At 46.0% G+C, this 18,251-nt stretch overlaps 1 protein-coding gene across 3 annotated transcripts in view; it reads right to left on the bottom strand.

The window, feature by feature from the left end:
* Positions 1 to 310: 310 nt before the first annotated feature.
* The window catches only part of TRAPPC10 (trafficking protein particle complex subunit 10), a 73,161-nt gene continuing 55,220 nt past the window's right edge, over positions 311 to 18,251 (bottom strand). For all 3 annotated transcript variants that reach the window (XM_061422981.1, XM_061422996.1, XM_061422986.1), the window contains 6 exons: positions 10,941 to 11,041; positions 9,376 to 9,502; positions 8,217 to 8,387; positions 5,860 to 6,037; positions 3,814 to 4,008; positions 311 to 3,502 (listed from right to left, as the gene is read on the bottom strand). In XM_061422981.1, the coding sequence (XP_061278965.1) occupies positions 3,264 to 3,502; positions 3,814 to 4,008; positions 5,860 to 6,037; positions 8,217 to 8,387; positions 9,376 to 9,502; positions 10,941 to 11,041 (1,011 nt within the window). In that variant the 3' untranslated portion in view covers positions 311 to 3,263. The remainder of the gene's footprint in view (positions 3,503 to 3,813; positions 4,009 to 5,859; positions 6,038 to 8,216; positions 8,388 to 9,375; positions 9,503 to 10,940; positions 11,042 to 18,251) is intronic.

The raw sequence follows: 18,251 nt of genomic DNA, 5'->3' as shown, positions 1-18,251 counted from the left end.
CCTGAGTCCGGAAGATCTCCTAGAGGAGAAAATGGCAACCCACTCTAGTATTCCTCCCTGAAAAATCCCATGGACAGAGGGGCCTGTCAGGTTATATAGTCCATGGGGTCGCAAGAGTCAGGAAAGACCTAGCCACTAAACAACAACAACTGGGCAGTAAGTTGTGAAAAACAATCCCTAATGTTACCCCCCCAAATAATTAATGTTTAGTAGTCAGGAACAAGGATTAGGGAAAGAAAACAAGAATATTCGTTTTTACACACTCAATTTTCACACGCCACAGGATAAGAATGAAGTCCAAAACAGCAGGTTTCTTCTTAAAATGTGTATTTTCAGAATTATAATGCTTACATTTTAAACAGTCTTAATACAATGGCTTTAGTCTAACAATATATTACAGAATAATGTGAAAAATGACTTTCATAGTAATCTATGAAAATGGAGTTAATACCTGCAGTATCAAAGTCACCAACTTGTCACCTTTTCCAGCCACGGAACGCCAGCAAACCATCTTGACCACACTCTCAGGTCTTACAGCCTGGTGCACAGGGTGAATACATTTAGAGAAAGGGGCATTTTCATGAAAAGTCAAATTTTAAAATCACATAGGATTTCTTTTAAAGATTACAATTGACAATAAAACATTTAGATCAGGTTAGTTTGTTGTTTTATAAAAAGTAGTACAAGTTTTCATTTCATATACACACCTGGAGTGTTTTAACTTCATTTTGTAACTCAGTTTTATTTTAAACACTACTAGAATTGACCAGAAGCCTGTGTGTCTTTTCTCCGCCAACTCTGGGATACCCAGCCCCATCACCTAAGACCAGGATGGGAACCTGGCCCATGAGAGGCTGAGCTGATGATGGAGTTGCAGGTAGAAGTCATTTTCAGATTAAATACAAGAATTCCCACATTAAGAGTTATAATTTTTCCAGTCATAGGAGACCCTATGAAATTCACCAAAATTATAACTTATTTCCTTTTCCATTGGCTAGTATTTACATCTTCCACAGATATTTGTAAAATGGCTGCATACCGCTTCTTAGGATGCACATTTCCGGCTTTACAGTTGTTTAACGGCTGCTTCATTTTTACCTACAAAACCAGCTTGTCTCAAACACATAAGCCTTATTTTAAACACAACAAAAATTCAGTTACAGCCGTTTAGACTAAAAAAAAAAGTTTTAGGTGACATTCTTCATTTATGTTAAAAACAACAACAACAGAGGTACCCATGTAACTTAGATTGCAAAAGATCTTCTTGGGTAATCAACAAGGAAAAAATAAACCTGTGATAAATTTCATGTCATTCAATTTTCAGACATAAGAAACCACCATAAACATTTTGTACTTCCACTTCATTTTTTCCCTTCTGAATATGTATGTAATTAAGAGAATTTCATAGTGGAATCAGAACCCAGGGCAAAAGTCAACTGGGTATCGGGAAGCACAGACCCACATCCCCCTCTGGAAGGTCACACATGGAGGAGGGTGCTGCCCTGGACTCTTGAGGCTCACCATGCAGATCGGTGAGAGGCTTTTCCAACACTGGCGGATCTGCAGGGCAATCACCAATTTTTACAATAAAGCAAACTCGGGTTAGAAACTGTTAACTACCATTAGATTCTGAACTTCTAATTTGCTTAGTTTATTAGCTTTAAACTGCACACAAGGAAGGTAAATTTCTGAAAAATTTAATTAAATGTACCAGTATTTATCTTCTTTGTACATTTCTCCAATTTCTATAATGAAAACCAGGGGAGCAAGGATCACCACCTTTATTTGTTAAATAAGCCGGAAGACCATATACTGAAGAGACTGTGATGCTCTGCTCTCTGTTCATTTTGCCCTGTGCCTTCTTGCCCTCAGGCCACCAGGAGGTGACAGCCAGGGGCAGTGGTGGCTGCAGAAGCCTCCTTTTTCTCTAAGGCTCACACATCTGAGGTTATTCGTGAGGGCCCACCCTCTGCTGGACCGACTACACTCACTTGCATTAATCTGGTCAGGTTCAATTCCAAGCACACTTTCCTAATGAATTAAGAGTTCTCTATTTCATATGTACAAAAATACATCGCTTTGGAGAGCTGGAAAAGGTTTAATACATACAACACTTATTTACAAGCTGTGACTTTCACACCAATAAAAACAAACACACATTTATTTTGTCCTTGATTTTTGGTGCAACTTATACATAAACATCAGTTAGTATGTACTTTTAAAAATAATAAATCAACCATATGTACAATTAAATGTACAACCTAAAGCAAATTAACCCATTTGTATGGTATGACTGCCATGTAGCAGGCAGGAGAATAATAGTCCAAGACTCTTGCCCTCATACAACCAGACTAGAAATATGCTGAGAAGACCCCTCTAATCGTCATTTAAATGGAACCTCTTAATTTCTGAGATTTAAGGTGCAAAAGAAAAATACTGATTATACAGAAACAATTACATGTAAAGACTCAAAAGGAGAGAGAAAAACACAACATATTAACCCCCACATATAAAATGATAATTAAAATAAATATATATTTAATTCCAAGTGCCTATGATACCTAATCCACATGGGGGGAGAGGGGAGGAAGGGCTCCAGAAACATTTATGCCTAAATCATCTCAGTGCCGAGTGGTTTCTCATGCCCTGGCCTAGTCTTTAAGTACCTTTAAAATGGCTCCAGCTGTCAGATGCTCCAGGCCCTCCCAGTCTGACGTCCCAAGGCACAGAAGGGGTTTTTATTCCCTCCTCACCCCCATCCCTCTGCCCAGAGAGGGAGTTATTCTAGAAAAGCGCGACTAGATGACCTGGGGTAAAGAGCTGTGCTTTCCTCCTGAGGAGACACACAAGCCCACCTGGCCCAGAAACTGGGCAGCCATGTGGCAGAAAGGCATACGCGCCACTAACAAGCCCACAGGGCCTCTGTGTGTCCACCTGAAAGACATTTGGGCTTCAGGTGAAGACTGGTAGATGACAGACTGCTCAGACGAGTGGGCTCCAGAAAGCTCTCCAGGGAGCAGGGAGGAGGAGGGAGGCGGCGGGGCTCTGGGCAAACCTGGAGGACATCAGGGGGCAGGGGGAGGAAGTTAACGGCCTCTGACACCCCGGGTGACATGAACAACCAGCTGAGCACGGGGACTTCTCTGACACTCCCACGGCCAGGCAGAGTCACACAAGGCAGGCTAGAGCGAGGAGGCTGCCATTGAGTCAGGATCCTTCCGGCGCACACACGCCTGGCCCGGGGACTGTGTGAGCCCTGTGCGTCATGTGACGCTGACTTCGAGGACGTGGTCGTCTTTGCTGGGGATGACCAGGACCTGCGTGCCCGCACTCGAGTTGAAGGCCTGGCCGGGGGGCAGTGCTCGGAGCCGGGGCATCGGCAGGCCTTTGTGCTCGCTGCTGGCAGCTGAGTGCACACTGCCCCTGCTCTTGACGCTGCCGCTGTCCAGCTGGTCATCCACGTGCTTGTCCACCGACAGGCTGTCATTTTCTATCCAGCTATCTGCAAAACGAACAGGAAGTGAGACAGAGGCTACCCTGCGGTGGCCTCTCCCCACCCCGGGGAGCTGCTCGCCTCCCAAGCCGCCCTTCAAGGCACAAGGATGTCAACAGCCGCCACGCCTTTGGAGAGATGCCAGTACACAGGTCCCAGGTGGATCATCCTCGGGAGCAGAGGCCCAGGACGAGTGACCCTGACCAAGTGTTTGGTATTAGAGCACCCCGGTTCCGAGTGTGGGGCTGTTGAGCAGCATGGAGCTGCCACACACCCCGCACCGAGGGCGTGCTGCGTCCGTTACCCAACAGGGTCCCTACCCGCGTCCAGCTGTGAGGACTGTGCAGAGTGGTGGGGGAGGTACTTGAATAGCCTGACGTCGGGGAGCGGCAGGTAGCCTGCAAAGAGCGGCATCACCTCCATGTGGACTCGGTGCGTGGCCTGGGCCGTCACGGGCATGGAGATGACTCCGGAGCTCTTCCCGCACACTGCCCAGTTGCTGCTGTTGTCCACAACTGAAACAGAGAGGGAAAGCGCCATGTTTACCCAGAAAGGGCCTCCAGGGTTCACACCAAAGAAGAGGCGGCCAGTCCACGCTCGAGTGAAGTCCAGAAGTGGGGGTTTGTCCCATATCTTGGTGCCCTGGAGCTGCATCTCAAAGTAGAACACCTCTGACTGAGAAAGGAAGGTAGAGGCTGGCTACACGGGGGAAGATGGCTTCTTTCTCCTCACGTTCGTAAGTGAGCAGAGTCAACGCTGCCTTGAAAGCCCCTTGAAAATGCGGTGTAACCTCCCACCCAGCACCACGGAGGCAGCATCAGGAGTGAGGATGGAGTTGGGCGCGGGTTCCTCCATTACGCGTGGTACTGACCAGCGCATCTGATCCCAGCTCTGCCGCTCACATCAGCCCCCAATGGTTTGGGGAAAAACGGTACACACGAAGCACGGAGCTCCTCTTCGGGAACCACGGGGAGGCCACACACACAGCAGGCGCTGCTAGGGATGCTGAGAGACCGTGACTGTGATGTAACTCAGTGCGAGTCAAACGCTGGACTGAGCAATCACCCACGGGCAAGGAGGGCAGGATCCTCGTTGGCTCAACAAAGGCCGATGAGGAAGCAGGGGCAGCAGAGGGCAAGCTGCCCGCAGCTGAGGCCGTGCAGAGGCCACAGCAGCACGGGGAAGGGCACACTGAGCAGCGGCTCACAGAGCTGGTCCTCAGGGCGCACGAGGGCCCCTGGCCCTGCCTCACTGTGCTGGTGCGCCCTCTGGCAGGAAGCCCGCAGCCTGAGTGCTGGCCGGGCCACTGGCTCTCAGAGCAGAGGCACCGTGTTTCCCACCGCTACAGACTGAAGAGAAGAAACTGCTGCTGTCAGTTACGGATGATCTGCACGTAATAGTCAAAATCTAATCAATTCAGCCCTTTCGTACACGTCGTTTTTTTAACTTTAACTCTGAGATGATTACACACTCACAAGAAGTTGCAAAATAGTAGTAGTGAGAGGTCCATGCACCCACCACCCGGCCTCCTGTGCCAGGGGACACAGTCCCAGGCCCAGCACAGGTCACCAGGCACTGGGCTGGCAGCCCTCGGAGGCGAGCTCCTCAGCGTCAGGTATTCAGCAGATACCTTCTTAAAAATCAGTGGCACAAGCCTGGTGCTTGGAAGAGGCTGCCCGTGGTACAGTTCAAAACTGACCAAAACTCAGCATTCTGGGAAACGTGCATTTGCCACTGTGAGCTTGGTAGAGTCCCAACTCAGAGTGCGGTGATGAGCCCAGAACTAGTGTGAACGCACAACTGTTCGGAAAATAGTTCTTTCTCAAGAGCACTATCATTAATGGCTTTCCTAATATCTTAAAAAAAGTAAATGAAGACTTGCCTCCCTAAGCATTTTTAGAGCATAAAGGGCCTGACACCAAAACCTGAGAATCTTAGAGAAGCAGCCCAGGCCCCAGAAGAGGAGGGCTATCGAGGGGCGTCTGGGAGGCGGCAAGGAGGAGGGGCCAGGGTCTGGGTAGAGGGGTGAAAGGGGTGAAAGGAGGCTGGAGGGAGAGGGCGGGAGCGTGAGCACAGGATGCCTGGCCTGCTGAGCGAGGGGGCCTTGACTCACAGGCAGAGGACAGAGCAGCTCCAGGCATCACTGTGCCCCAGCCCCGAGCCCCACAGCTCCTCCAACACCTCTCAGAGCAACAGCTCTGCAGTAACCACGTTCAACACCCTGTGAGTCCAGGGCCACACCATACAGTGGGACATTCAAACATTCTTTCAACTCTAGAATGTTCTCTCTTCAGATGAGGAGCACTGCACGTTGTGAACGACAGGGCCGAGCACAACAGTCAGGGCCAAGAAGCCTCCGGACCCACCTTCATACATCAGCTTTGTTGAAAAATACTCGTCGGATTCTGTCAGGGCTTCATCCTTATCCACCTCCAGGAGGTCCGAGAGCCGCGTGATGGACACGTCCAGGGAGCAGAGTGAGCCCGTCCTACAGTGCTCCGTGCCCGGAGGGGGCGATATCTCCGCTCTCACATTGTACAAGGTCTGGGCCAGAAAGGAGAGAGGGCAAAGGAGACAGTCAACAATCTGAGCAGACAGCTCTCTGAGGCCGTCATGGTGCTGCCTGCAGACTCGAAATTTCGAGAATGGACCAGAGGAGCAGCTGTGTGTTGGCGCCCTCTGACCGACTGAGTCCCTGTGGAGACATGTCCTCGGGAAGCCCCACCCTGAGAACCTTAAACTCTTCTTAACGTGAACATGGTCAAGCCTCTCAGGAGGAGGGAGGCTGGCCCGGTGACTCCGCACAGGCCTGTCACCAGTGTCGCGCTTCACGAGCCTCCTCTCCCCACCAACACACACTGACTTATCTGCCGGGGCTACTGTAAAGCAGGCTCTGGACCTGCCATGTCACCCTGGACACTTCAGATGCGTCACTAAAAGACACAACGCATTACCACAACCAGTAAAATGAACAGAGTTCCTTGGAACTACCCCACAGTAAGTCCATCCTGAACCTTCTCCACGATGTTCCATCTCTGTGACCTCCCTACCTGACAGTCACACCTGCTCACACTTGCTCACCACCCAGGACAAAGGCCCCAAACCCACACAGGGGATGAGAGCCTGCCCCTCCACGTGCTGGCAGCCCCACTGCCACAGGAGAGGTGAACGGCCACACCAGCAGGGCGGAGGGAAGAGGCCCGGCCGGGGAAGCCCACGGCTGGAGCCCAGCTGTAACAAAGGATAGAGTCCTGACACGCTCCCCAAGATGAACGAATGCTGGAAACATCACATCATATCAAAGCCGTCAGTCTCGAGACGATCACACTGAATGCGACTGTCCTTGCACAGGCAAGGCTCAGGCACCCTGCTCTAGAGCGGGGTAGCTCAGGGCTGCGAACAGGAGGGGGGCGTGTGAATGGGCACAGGCTTTCCTCTTGGAAGAATGAATACGATCGTGGTGCTGTTTTGCTCTTTCAATATACTAACTTCAATGAAGTGAACGCCCCTAACGGTGAACTTAACGGTGAAAGTGAAAGAGCTAGTCGCTCAGTCGTGTTTGACTCTCTGTGATCCATCCACGGTATGGCCCAGGCAAGAACACTAGAGTGGGTTGCCATTTCCTTCTCCAGGGGATCTTCCCGACCCAGGGATCAAACCCAGGTCTCCCACATTGCAGGCAGACTGTTTACCATCTGCACCACCGGGGAACTTCATGGTACAGAAATGAAACTTTAAAAAATAATAATAATTCTGTATTTCTGGTCTTCAGAATACCAGTTTTGAAGACAGCAATCCACCAGGTATTTTTCTCTAGCTTTTTTACTAACCTTGTACAGGTCTAAAGGAAAATTTTTCCTATGCTCAATTTGAAAAGGAAGCAAAAAAGACAAAGTACCAGTGGAATCTGCTAATGAGTTCACTGTCACTGGCAGTAAGCAAACCATATTAAGTTTCTGCTGACTCTTCACCATGTGAATAATCTAATGTTCAACAGCTATCACCACACCAAAGGGGCATCTGCTTGTCCACAAAATGATGAACTACGCTAGTGGCTATGTTTAACTTTAAGGCCAATATGGAACACTCAGGAAAACAGGTGGGTTTAAACAGTCTTTTGGTCAGAAGGAGGTATTAAAAAAACCACTAATATCAAGAGCTATGCACACAAACACCTTCTCAAATGAAGCGTTGCTTGACAGTCTCCGTCGTGTAGAGAAGAAAACACCACAAAGCTGTGTGTCCACACTCTGGTTTGCGTAACACCAAGCCCAAACGTCGCACTGGACAAACAGCGCACGACGGCCTGACTCACCCAGCTCCGGGCTGCTGTTAGCTCCACACCTAACGTGCACGTGAAAGAAGATCTGCTTTCTTTTAAAAGCCTAGAGATGTAGCCGCTAATGCTCCAGATGAAAAGGAACAGGTGCAGGACACGAGGAAGTCAGTGTAAGGAAGACAACAGGGAGGAGAGGCTGCAGACGGTCATGCTCAGTGGGGGTCGCGCAGGAGGGCCCAAGCGGCAGACGCGCCACTGATGGGACCAGGGCTCTAACCACAGCTGGCCATTGCCCCCATCCCCCTACCGCTGGCCTTTTCCATGACGGGTTGCTTCATTATACTGGAAGATTTTGTCTGTTTGATTTTTAGAAGGTAAAGAATATGACATCACCTTCCATGCTTCCACCCCAGAACCCCACCAAAAAAATAAGGTGATACATACAAAAAAATTTTCCACTTGAAATTCATAGGTGTAGGGCTTTAAGGAGATAGACAGCTGTTCTTCGGAAGCTGGGGAGAATCCAGTGGAGAAGCGGCAGTGCAGAGAGGGGGGAGGCTCCTGTGTCCACTTCAGCTCCCAGACAAAGAACACGGCCTGCCTGCTGTGGATGCACTGCAAGAGAGTCGGCTGTCGCTGTGCACACGCACAGATGCACACGCAGGCACACACACACACCAGACGCTCAGGGCAAGGTGTGTGTGCCCCACCAGGCGAGCGGGAGGGAGCGGGGAGGCTGTCCCCAGGCCCGCCTCCTGACACACCGGTGTGTGCTGCCGCAGCCCCGCCTCCCAGCACCTCCCGAGGCCCTGCCTGCAAAGACCATCCGGAACTGGTCAAAGGGCTTGATTCCTCAGGATTCCCTAAGCTCGACAGCACAGGGGTAAAGAATATTTCTCAGTACACAGTATCCCATACGTTTCCCAAGTGGGAAATGTCATCAAACAATTACAGGGACACCTTTACACCATGACAATCACTATGACCTACCACTAAGTGAAGTGGGGAAAAGAACTGGTGCACCTCAGGCATCAGTCCGCATCTGTAAGTGTGGACAGACTCAGGAAGCACTGAGGTTGGCCAAATGTGGGGGAAAGTCCTTTGAAAACGCTAGACATCAGATAGCCTTAAGAAAACCTTTGATCTTCTAAACACTCAGCACTGTCTGTCTAAAAACAAACGCAACAAATGAACAGAAAGGTGGGGCCAGGATTCAGCCAGGCAGCATAAACACGAACGTGACTCCTTTACGAAGCTACCCTGACAACCCAGAGCTCGCCACTGGGCAAGGCAGCGTGTGACTGTGGGCAGGATGCAGCAGCCACTGTTGCTGGGGTGATGGCATCTACGCATCACCATGAGACTCGAGCAAGAGCTTAGCGTGGAGTCTGACAAATGCAAGATTTAATTCTTCCAAAAACACAATCTGTTTCCTACTCTGTGCGCTGTGCCCCCTGGCCCACAGAGGACCCTGAGCGGGCATGTCAGGGTGCTCCTCCCTGGGCGTGCACGCCCCACTACTGTCTGCGTGGCTGCTCCCTGTACACGGTCAGCTCCATGACGCCAGCACACGCTTCTCACTCTGCATTCTACCAGAAGTTACCTGTTCAGATTCCGTGTTTAGCGGTATTAGTCGCAGGTCGGTACTATCATGGGTGTCTACAAGACGACTATCTGACAGTTGAAAGTCAAGTTCTGACAAATTCTGGACACACACTTGAACATATTTCCTAAAGGAGAAAAAAAGATCCTGATGTTTGGGAACCTTATTAAATGCACTTTGGCTGTGTTAAGAAAACACTGGGGCACTTTCCTCGTGGTCCAGTGGTTAGGACTCCACCTTCTAATGCGGGGGGTGGGGGTGGGGGGCGGTGGCTACGATCCCACATGCCTTATGCCAAAAAACCAAAATGTAAAACAGAAGCAAAACTGTAACAAACTCCACTAGGTAAGTAGAATTAACTTGAATTTCTGTTATACATGAGAAATTTTGAAAAATCAGTCTCAAATGCAGCAACTCAGATTCTCTGTAAAGTCATTGGTGTTTTTAACCATTAATATCTACAGAATTGCTGAATCATTAATATCTGTAGAACTGTTGGTGTTTCTTTTTTTCTAATTAATCTTTGGCCGCACTGGGTCTTCAGTGCTTTGTTCAGGCTTTCTCGAGTTGTGGAGAGCAGACGCTACTCTCTCTAGCTGCGGTGTGCGGACTTCTCATTGCGTCTCTAGCTGCGGTGTGCGGGCTTCTCATTGCGTCTCTAGCTGCGGTGTGCGGGCTTCTCATTGCGGCGGCTTCTCTTGTTGCAGAGCGTGGGCTTCAGGGCACAGGCACCCAGCAGTTGTGGTTCCCTGGCTCCAGAGCATGGGCTCAGCGGTGCTGGTGCACAGGCTTAGCTGCTTCATGGCATGTGGGATCTTCCCAGACCAGTGATGAAACCTGTGTCCCCTACACTGGCACCACAGGAAAGTCCACTGCTGGTGTTTTCAAGCACCAGACACTGCATCTCCTGATGCCCAGACACATGAAGGGTGGGACGACACCCGCGGACTTCCTTGTTCAGACACTGAATCTGAACTTGGTCCAGCCTCCAAAGCAGCGGCTCTCAAGTGGGGCCAATGTCTGGAGACATCTGTGGTTCTCACACTGGGGGTAGGGAGGGTGAAGAGTGCCCCTGGCAAAAAGTGGGGGAGAGCCAGGGGTGCTGCCAATCACCCCCCACGTGGGGTTACCTAAGGGAGTGTCAGAAGAGCTGAAGTTGAAAACCCCACCTTTGAGGTAAGAGATGGCAGCTGACAGGGAACTAGTTACACAAACCCATGATGATGTGATCAGTGGAATCCAGGTTGGCAGCTGACCCAGGTCTGTCAATGGGCCAGTGGCTTGAAAATAGGGAAGGAGGGATAAAAAGGGATCTCAGAAACAGAGGAGACTGTCTGAATCCCACATCCTACAAACCAGCTGTGCAAACTCACTCCTGAGAGAGCTGGGGAAATCTGAGTAGAGCCCGTGCACTTAGGATACAGGGAATGACTGTGAATTTGACAGGTGGACCGCAGCATTATGGCTGTGATAAAACACGCTCAGCGTCACCAAAGTCAAGCTCTGAACAACAGGGCCTGCGTGTGGGGGAGAGTGGGAAAGAAGCAGGGCCTGAGGTCCTTTACCGTGTCCCGGACGACAGTAGGGAGTGCGTGGTCCTGAAGGGCACGCTGAATGTGAGCGCGATGACGGTGGAGTAGATGGACCATGGGCAATCGATGGACACCTGAGGAGAAACCGGGAACAGGTCTTCAGACCACTCGTCACAGGGACAGCCACCGCCACCCCTGGCCGGCCAGATCTGTGGTGGCTGCCAATTCCTAGACCGTTAATGTGTTTACCATTCCTTATTCAGAAAGAAAAACCCCACTGAACATACCACAAAGGAAGGAGAGAAAAGGGAGTCACCGGCACGTTTCAACGGCTCCCAAGCAGACACTGCAGCTGAAAGTGCAGCCACCACCCCGCCGAACATACACACACTATTCTCACATACGCGTGGCCACAACACTAAATGCGTTCTTTAACATGCAGGAGGATATGACAAAGTGCTTTTAGTCACATATGTGCAGATGACGCTAATCGATCATTAACTATTATAAAATTAAATGAATTGTCCAAACTCTTAATCCACATGACACTGACCACATAAACCAATCAATCTGAGGGCATCGTGGAGACCCTCCACGATGGAGAGTATGGCAGATCGACTTTTAATTTTTTGAGGAAATTCCATCGTGGAGGGTCTCCACGATGCCCTCAGATTGATTGGTTTTCAGCTTAAGGAAGCTACTAACTTCCTTAAGGGCAGGAACCAGGTCTCAAACTTCTATTTATTTCCCTCATGGAACAAATGCATATACCGAGTAAAGAGCGTGCACATATTGATGTACGTCTCGTCTCTGCTTCCTGACTCTGTATCAGGTAAGGAGGGAAGAAATTCCAAGGACTGAAAATTAAAACATTATTCTTCAGGTGCTGCCCTGTCTGATATTTGATGCCATAATCCTTCTGAAATGACTGCGTTTATTAGCCTTTTATCTTACTGCTTTTGTGCATATACTTCTTTTTGCACAAGTAACAAAAAACAAAAACAAGTAACAAAAAAAATTCACCCCCTTTTCTCAATCCCTTCTCCATACCTCATGCAGCCACCAACCTATTCTCCGTCTATGAGCTTGTCTTTATTTTTATTTTCCAGATTCCACATATAAGTTAGATCACGTGGTATATGTCTTTCTCTGACTTATTTCACTCAGCATCATGCCCTAGATCCATCCTCCACCCATGCTGTCACAAATGGTGAGATTTCATTCTTCTTTATGGCTCAATAATATTCTTGTGTGTGTGTGTGTGTTCATCTTAAACTCATTCATTGGTGGGCGCTTTAGTTTGCTTCCATATCTTGGCTACTATTAGCAATGCTGCAATGAACATGGGGTGCAGATATCTTTTTGAGTTAGTGTTTCTGTTGTCTTCAGAAAAATACCAAGGAGTAGAATTGCAAGACTGTGTGGCAGATCGATTTTTAATTTTTTGAGGAAATTCCATACTGTTTTCTACAGTGGCTGCACCACTTTACATCCCCCACCAATAATACAGGAGGGGTACCCTTCCGCTCACACTTGGTATCTATTGTCTTTCTGAGAACAGTCACTCTGACAGGTGTGAGACGTGATCTCATTGTGGCTTTGGTTAAACTTCCCTGATGATCAGTGATGTTGAGCATTTCTTTCATGAATTTTTTGGCCTTCTATATGTCTTCTTTGGAAAAATGTCTGTTCAGATCTTCTGCCCATTTTTAAATTGGATTGCTTTTTTTTGCTATTAAGTTCCATGAGTTCCTTATATACAGACACTTATCACACATATGATCTGGGAATACTGCCCTCCGCTCAGCAGGCTGCCCTTCCATCTCGTTGAGTCTCTCTGCTGGGTAGAGGCGTCTTAGTTTGATGGAGCCCCATTTGTTTAGTTTTGCTTTTACTGTTTTTGGTGTCAGATTGAAAAAACCATCACCGAGGCCTATGTCAAGAACTTACTACCTGTGCTTTCTTCTAGGAGTTTTACTGTTTCGGGCCTTACTTTCAAGTCTTTAATTCATTTTGGGTTCATTTTTGTGTACCGTGTAAACTCCAGTTTCATTCCTTTGCATGTGGCTCTCCAGTTTTACCAACATCTTTTACTGAATGTCCTTTCTCCAATATATATTCTTGTATCCTTTATTATAAATTAATTGACCATATATGCAAAGATTTATTTAAAGGCTCTCTATTCTGTTCCACTGATCTAGGTGTCTATTTTTATGCCAGTATCCTAGACACTGTTTGAATTACTATAGCTTGGTAATGTAATTTGAAATCAGACAGCATGTTATTCCCAGCTTGTACCTCTTTCTCAAGACTGCTTTTGCTATTTGGGGACTTTTGTGGTTATGCACAAACTTTAGGATTATTTCTTCTATTTCTGTGAAAAATGCCATTGGAATTTTTAAAAAGGCTGCACTGAATCTGTACATTGCCTTGGGTAGTATGGACACTTGAACAGCACTAATTTTTCTAACACATAAGCATGCAATATCTTTCCATTTTTTTGTGTCTTCTTCCATTTCTTTCATAAATGTCTTTTCAGTGTCAATATACAAGTCTCTTACCTTCTTCGTTAAATTTATTCCTAGGTGTTTTATTTTTTTGATGCAATTGAAAACAGGATTTTCTTAATGTATCTGACAGCTCATTATTAGTGTAAAGAAATGTAACAGATTTCTACATATTGATTTTTTATCCTGCAACTTCATGAAATTTGTTTACTAGTTCAAATAGTTTTTTGTTGGAATCTTTAGATTTTTCTATATATAAAAAGGGGCTTCCTGGTAGCTCAGCTGGTAAAGAATCCACCCACAATGCAGGAGACCTGGGTTTGATCCCTGGGTTGGGAAGATCCCCTGAAGGAGGGCATGGCAACCCACTTCAGTATTCTTGCCTGGAGAATCCCCATGGACAGAGAAGCCTGGCGGGCTACAGTCCAAGGGGTCACAAAGAGTTGGACACGACTGAGACTAAGCAAACAATAGTTTTTTGTTGGAATCTTTAGATTTTTCAATATACATAATATCATGTCATCTTCAAATAGTGAGTTTTATTTCTTCCTTTCCAACAGAGATGACTTTTATTTTTCTTGCCTAATTGCTCTAAGATTTCCAATACAATATTGAGAAAAAGTGGTGAGTGTCCTTGTCTTTTTCCTGATCTGAGAAGAAGCGCTTTCAGCTTTTCACCGTTGAGTACAATACTGACTGTGGGCCCACCATATACGGCCTTTATTATGTTGAGGTACATTCCCTCTATTCTGACTTGGTTGATAATTTTTATCATAAATGGATGTTGAATTTTGATACACCTTTGCTGTATCTATCAACAAGACCATATAATCCCGTTTGATCATGGTGCATAATATATGCTGAATTTGGTTTGCTAGTATTTGGCGCAGGATTTTTGTACTCATGTTCATCAGAGATATTGGTCTGTAATTTTCTTTTCTTGTGGTGTCCTTATCCGGTTTTGGTATCTGGGTAATGCTGGCCTCATAAAATGAGTTTGGAACAAGAGTTCCTTCCTCTTCTATTTCTGGGAAGAGGTTGAGAGGACTGGTACTTGAATGTTCAGTAGAATCACCAGTGAAGCCATCTGGTCTTAGACTTTTGTTGGGGGTTTTCTGATTTCTGATTCAATTTCCTTATTAGTAATCAGTCCATTCAGATTTTCTATTTCATCATGATTCAGTCTTGGTAGGTTGTATGATCCAACAGATGTTGGCAATTTGATCTCTGGTTCCTCTGCCTTTTCTAAATCCAGTTTGAACATCTGGAAGTTCTTAGTTCACATACTCTCAAAGCCTGCCTTGGAGAATTTTGACCATTACTTTGCTAGTGTTTGAGATGAGTGCAACTCTGCGGTACTTTGAATATTCTTTGGCACTGTCTGCCTTTGGAATTGGAAAGAAAACTGACCTTTTCCAGTTCTGTGGCCACTGCTGAGTCTTCCAAATTTGCTAGCATATTGAGTGCAGCACTTTCACACCATCATCTTTTAGGATTTGAAATAGCTCAACTGGAATTCCATCACCTCCACTAGCTTTGTTCATAGTGATGCTTCCTAAGATCCACTTGACTTTGTGTTCCAGGATGTCTGGCTCTAGGTGAGTGATCACACCATCTGAGTGGTTATCTGGGTCATGAAGATCTTTTTTGTACAGTCCTGTGTATTCTTGCCACCTCTTCTTAATATCTTCTGCTTCTGTTAGATCCATACCGTTTCTGTCCTTTATTGTGCCCATCTTGGCATGAAATGTTCCCTTAGTATCTCAATTTTCTTGAAGAGATCTCTAGTCTTTCCCATTATATTGTTTTCCTCTATTTCTTTGCACTGATCATGAAGAAGGCTTTCTTATCTCTCCTCGCTGTTCTTTGGAACTCTGCATTCATAGTAGTCTCTTACGACACTATCTGTGAGGGCAGCTGTAACATCTCTTTCCTTTCTGATTTTGAGTTCTCTCTTTTGTTCTTGGTGAGTCTGGCTAAAGGTTGGTCAATTTTATCTTGTCAAAGAACCAGCTCTTGGTTTCACTGATCTCTTCTACTGTCTTTTCAGTATCTACTTCATTTGTTTCTCCTATGATCATCTGTAATTTCTTCCTTCCATTAAATCTGGGCTTTGCCCTTCTTTTTCTAGTTCCCTGAGGTCTGAAGTTGTTTGAGATTTTATTTCTTAAGGAAAGCATGTATTGCTATGACTTTCCCTCTCAGAACTGCTTACAATGGATCCCAGACATTCTGATATGTTACATTTCCACGTGCACTTGTCTCAAGGTAGGTTTTTATTTCTCTTTTGGTTTCTTCTTTGACCCACTGGCTATTCAACAGCACATTGTTTAATCTCTAGATATGTGTGCATTTTGCAGTTGTCTTCATGAAATTAATTTCCAGTTTTATACCACTGTGGCTAGAAAAGATGCTTGATATGATTTCCATCCAATTAAGTTTACCAAGACTTCTGTTGCAGCCCGATATACTCTATCTCGGAAAATATTTCATGTGTAATTCAGAAGAATGTGTATTTTGTTGTTTCTTGATGGTATATTCTGTAAATGTCTGTTAAATCCATCTAGTCTAACACACTTAAGGCCAATGTGTCCTTATTCATTTTGTCTGAGGGATCTATCCATTTATAGAAGTGGAGTATTACAGCCCCCTACTATTACTATATTGCTATTTCTTTGTTTAAATATGTTAATATTTGCTTTATATTTTAGGTGCTCCTGTGTTCGGCACATAAATACTTACAAATGATATCTTCTTAATGGACTGACCCCTTTATAATTACCTAACATCCTGCCTTGTCTTTTATTAATAGTCTTAAAGTCTCCTTTTTCTGATGTTAAGTGTAGCTACTGCTTTTCATTTGCATGAATTAGCTTTTCCATCCCTTTACTCCGTGTGTCCTTACATCTAAAGTCTCTTGTAGGCAACTTAAAGATGGGTCTTTTTTTTTTTTTTTAATATTTATTGTTATTTACTTATTGTTCATTTGGCTGTGTGGGGTCTTCGTTGTGGTTACGTGGGATTTTTATTTGCAGCGCAGGAACTCTTAGTTGTGGCACGTGGGATCCAGTTCCCTGACCAGGGATCAAACCCGGGCCATTAGCATAATTAGCATTGGGATCACAGAGTCCTAGCCACTGAACCACCAGGGAAGTCCCAGATCTTGGTTTTTTAATTCATACAGCTACTTTGTCTTCTAAGTGGAGAACTTAGTCCATTTATATTTAAAGTAATTATTGATAGGTACATACTTACTGTCATTTTGTTAATTCTTTTCTGGCTGTTTTTACAGTTCGTCTTTGTTCCTATCTTCTCTTGCTCGCTTCCTTTGTGGTTTGATGCCTTTCTTTAGTGGTATGTCTATATTCCTTTATCTCTTGTACCCTTACTATAGGTTTTTGCTTTGTGATTATCATGATGCTTATATATAACAAATTATATTTATAACAGTCTATTTTAAGCTGATTAACAACTTAAGTTTGATCTCATTTTAAAACTCAAAATTTTAACTCCCTCCTCCAATGTTTGCTTTTGAGATAATCATATTTTACATCTTTTTATCTTGTGCATCCATCCCTCTTAAATAATAATTATAATCATAGCTATTTTCACTTTTTAAAAAACCCTTCATACTAGCTTTATAAGTGACTAACCCATTACCTTTATCAAATCCATTACCTTTCCATTGTGTTTCTGTTACTATAATTAAGAGTATCTTTTCATCTTAAAGAAATCTCTTTAACATTTCATAGATGGCCAGTTTAGTGGTGATAAACTCCTTTAATTTTTACTTGTCTGGAAAACTCTATCTTTCCTTCAATTCTGAATAACAACTTTGCCACATATTCTTGGTTGGAAGTCTTTTTCCCCCCAGCATTTTAGTACATTGCGCCCCTCCCTTCCGGCATCTAGTCTGCTGCTGACCCCCTCTAGTGTATTTTTCAGCTCATCTATTGTACCCTTTCGGAGAAGGCAATGGCACCCCACTCCAGCACTCTTGCCTGGAAAATCCCACGGACGGAGGAGCCTGGTAGGCTGCAGTCCATGGGGTCGCTAAGAGTCGGACACGACTGAGCGACTTCCCTTTCACTTTTCACTTTCAAGCATTGGAGAAGGAAATGGCAACCCACTCCAGTGTTCTTGCCTGGAGAATCCCAGGGACGGGGAGCCTGGTGGGCTGCCGTCTATGGGGTCGCACACAGTCGGACACGACTGAAGCGACTTAGCAGCAGCAGCAGCATTGTACCCTTCAGCTCTGAGACTTTTATTTGGTACTTTCTTATGTCTTCTCTCTATTTGCTGTTTTCGTCCATTTTTCTCCCAGTTCAATACGCATCTTTACGACCATCAGTTTGAATTGTTTATCAGATAAATTACTGATCTCTGTTTCATTAAGGTTTCTACTGAGGCATTACCTGCTCTTTCATTCTGGAACACGCTCCTCCGTTCCTCTGTCTACACAGTGGCTGAAGCAACCACCTCTCCCAGTCCTGACAGAGGCCTCACGTAGGAGACAAACAGTCCGCTTTGCCCCAGCTCTCGGTTGTCTCTGTGTTTGCCCAAGCAGCCTATTAGATTTTCAATGGCTCCAGAAGCTGAGGATGCGCCAGGACCTGTCACAGTCCCGAAAGGGAGGATCTCAGCAACTACATTCAGGCTAGACTGAATGTTTGGAAGCTAGACTCTCAGGCAGCAGCTTTTAAAAGTTTGCCAGAAAAACAGTCCCATGGGACCACAAGTATACACTTCAACCCTTGGGTTGTTCAAAAGCCCTCAGAACGGGTATCTGTGTTACGAGACATGGACAGAATCAGAGTAAGCATGATGCAAGTACAGG

The sequence above is a fragment of the Bos javanicus genome, chromosome 1, assembly GCF_032452875.1.
Source record: "Bos javanicus breed banteng chromosome 1, ARS-OSU_banteng_1.0, whole genome shotgun sequence".
Lineage (NCBI taxonomy): Eukaryota > Metazoa > Chordata > Mammalia > Artiodactyla > Bovidae > Bos > Bos javanicus.
Note: the sequence above shows the minus strand (reverse complement) of the source record. Positions and strands in the feature narration are given on the sequence as shown.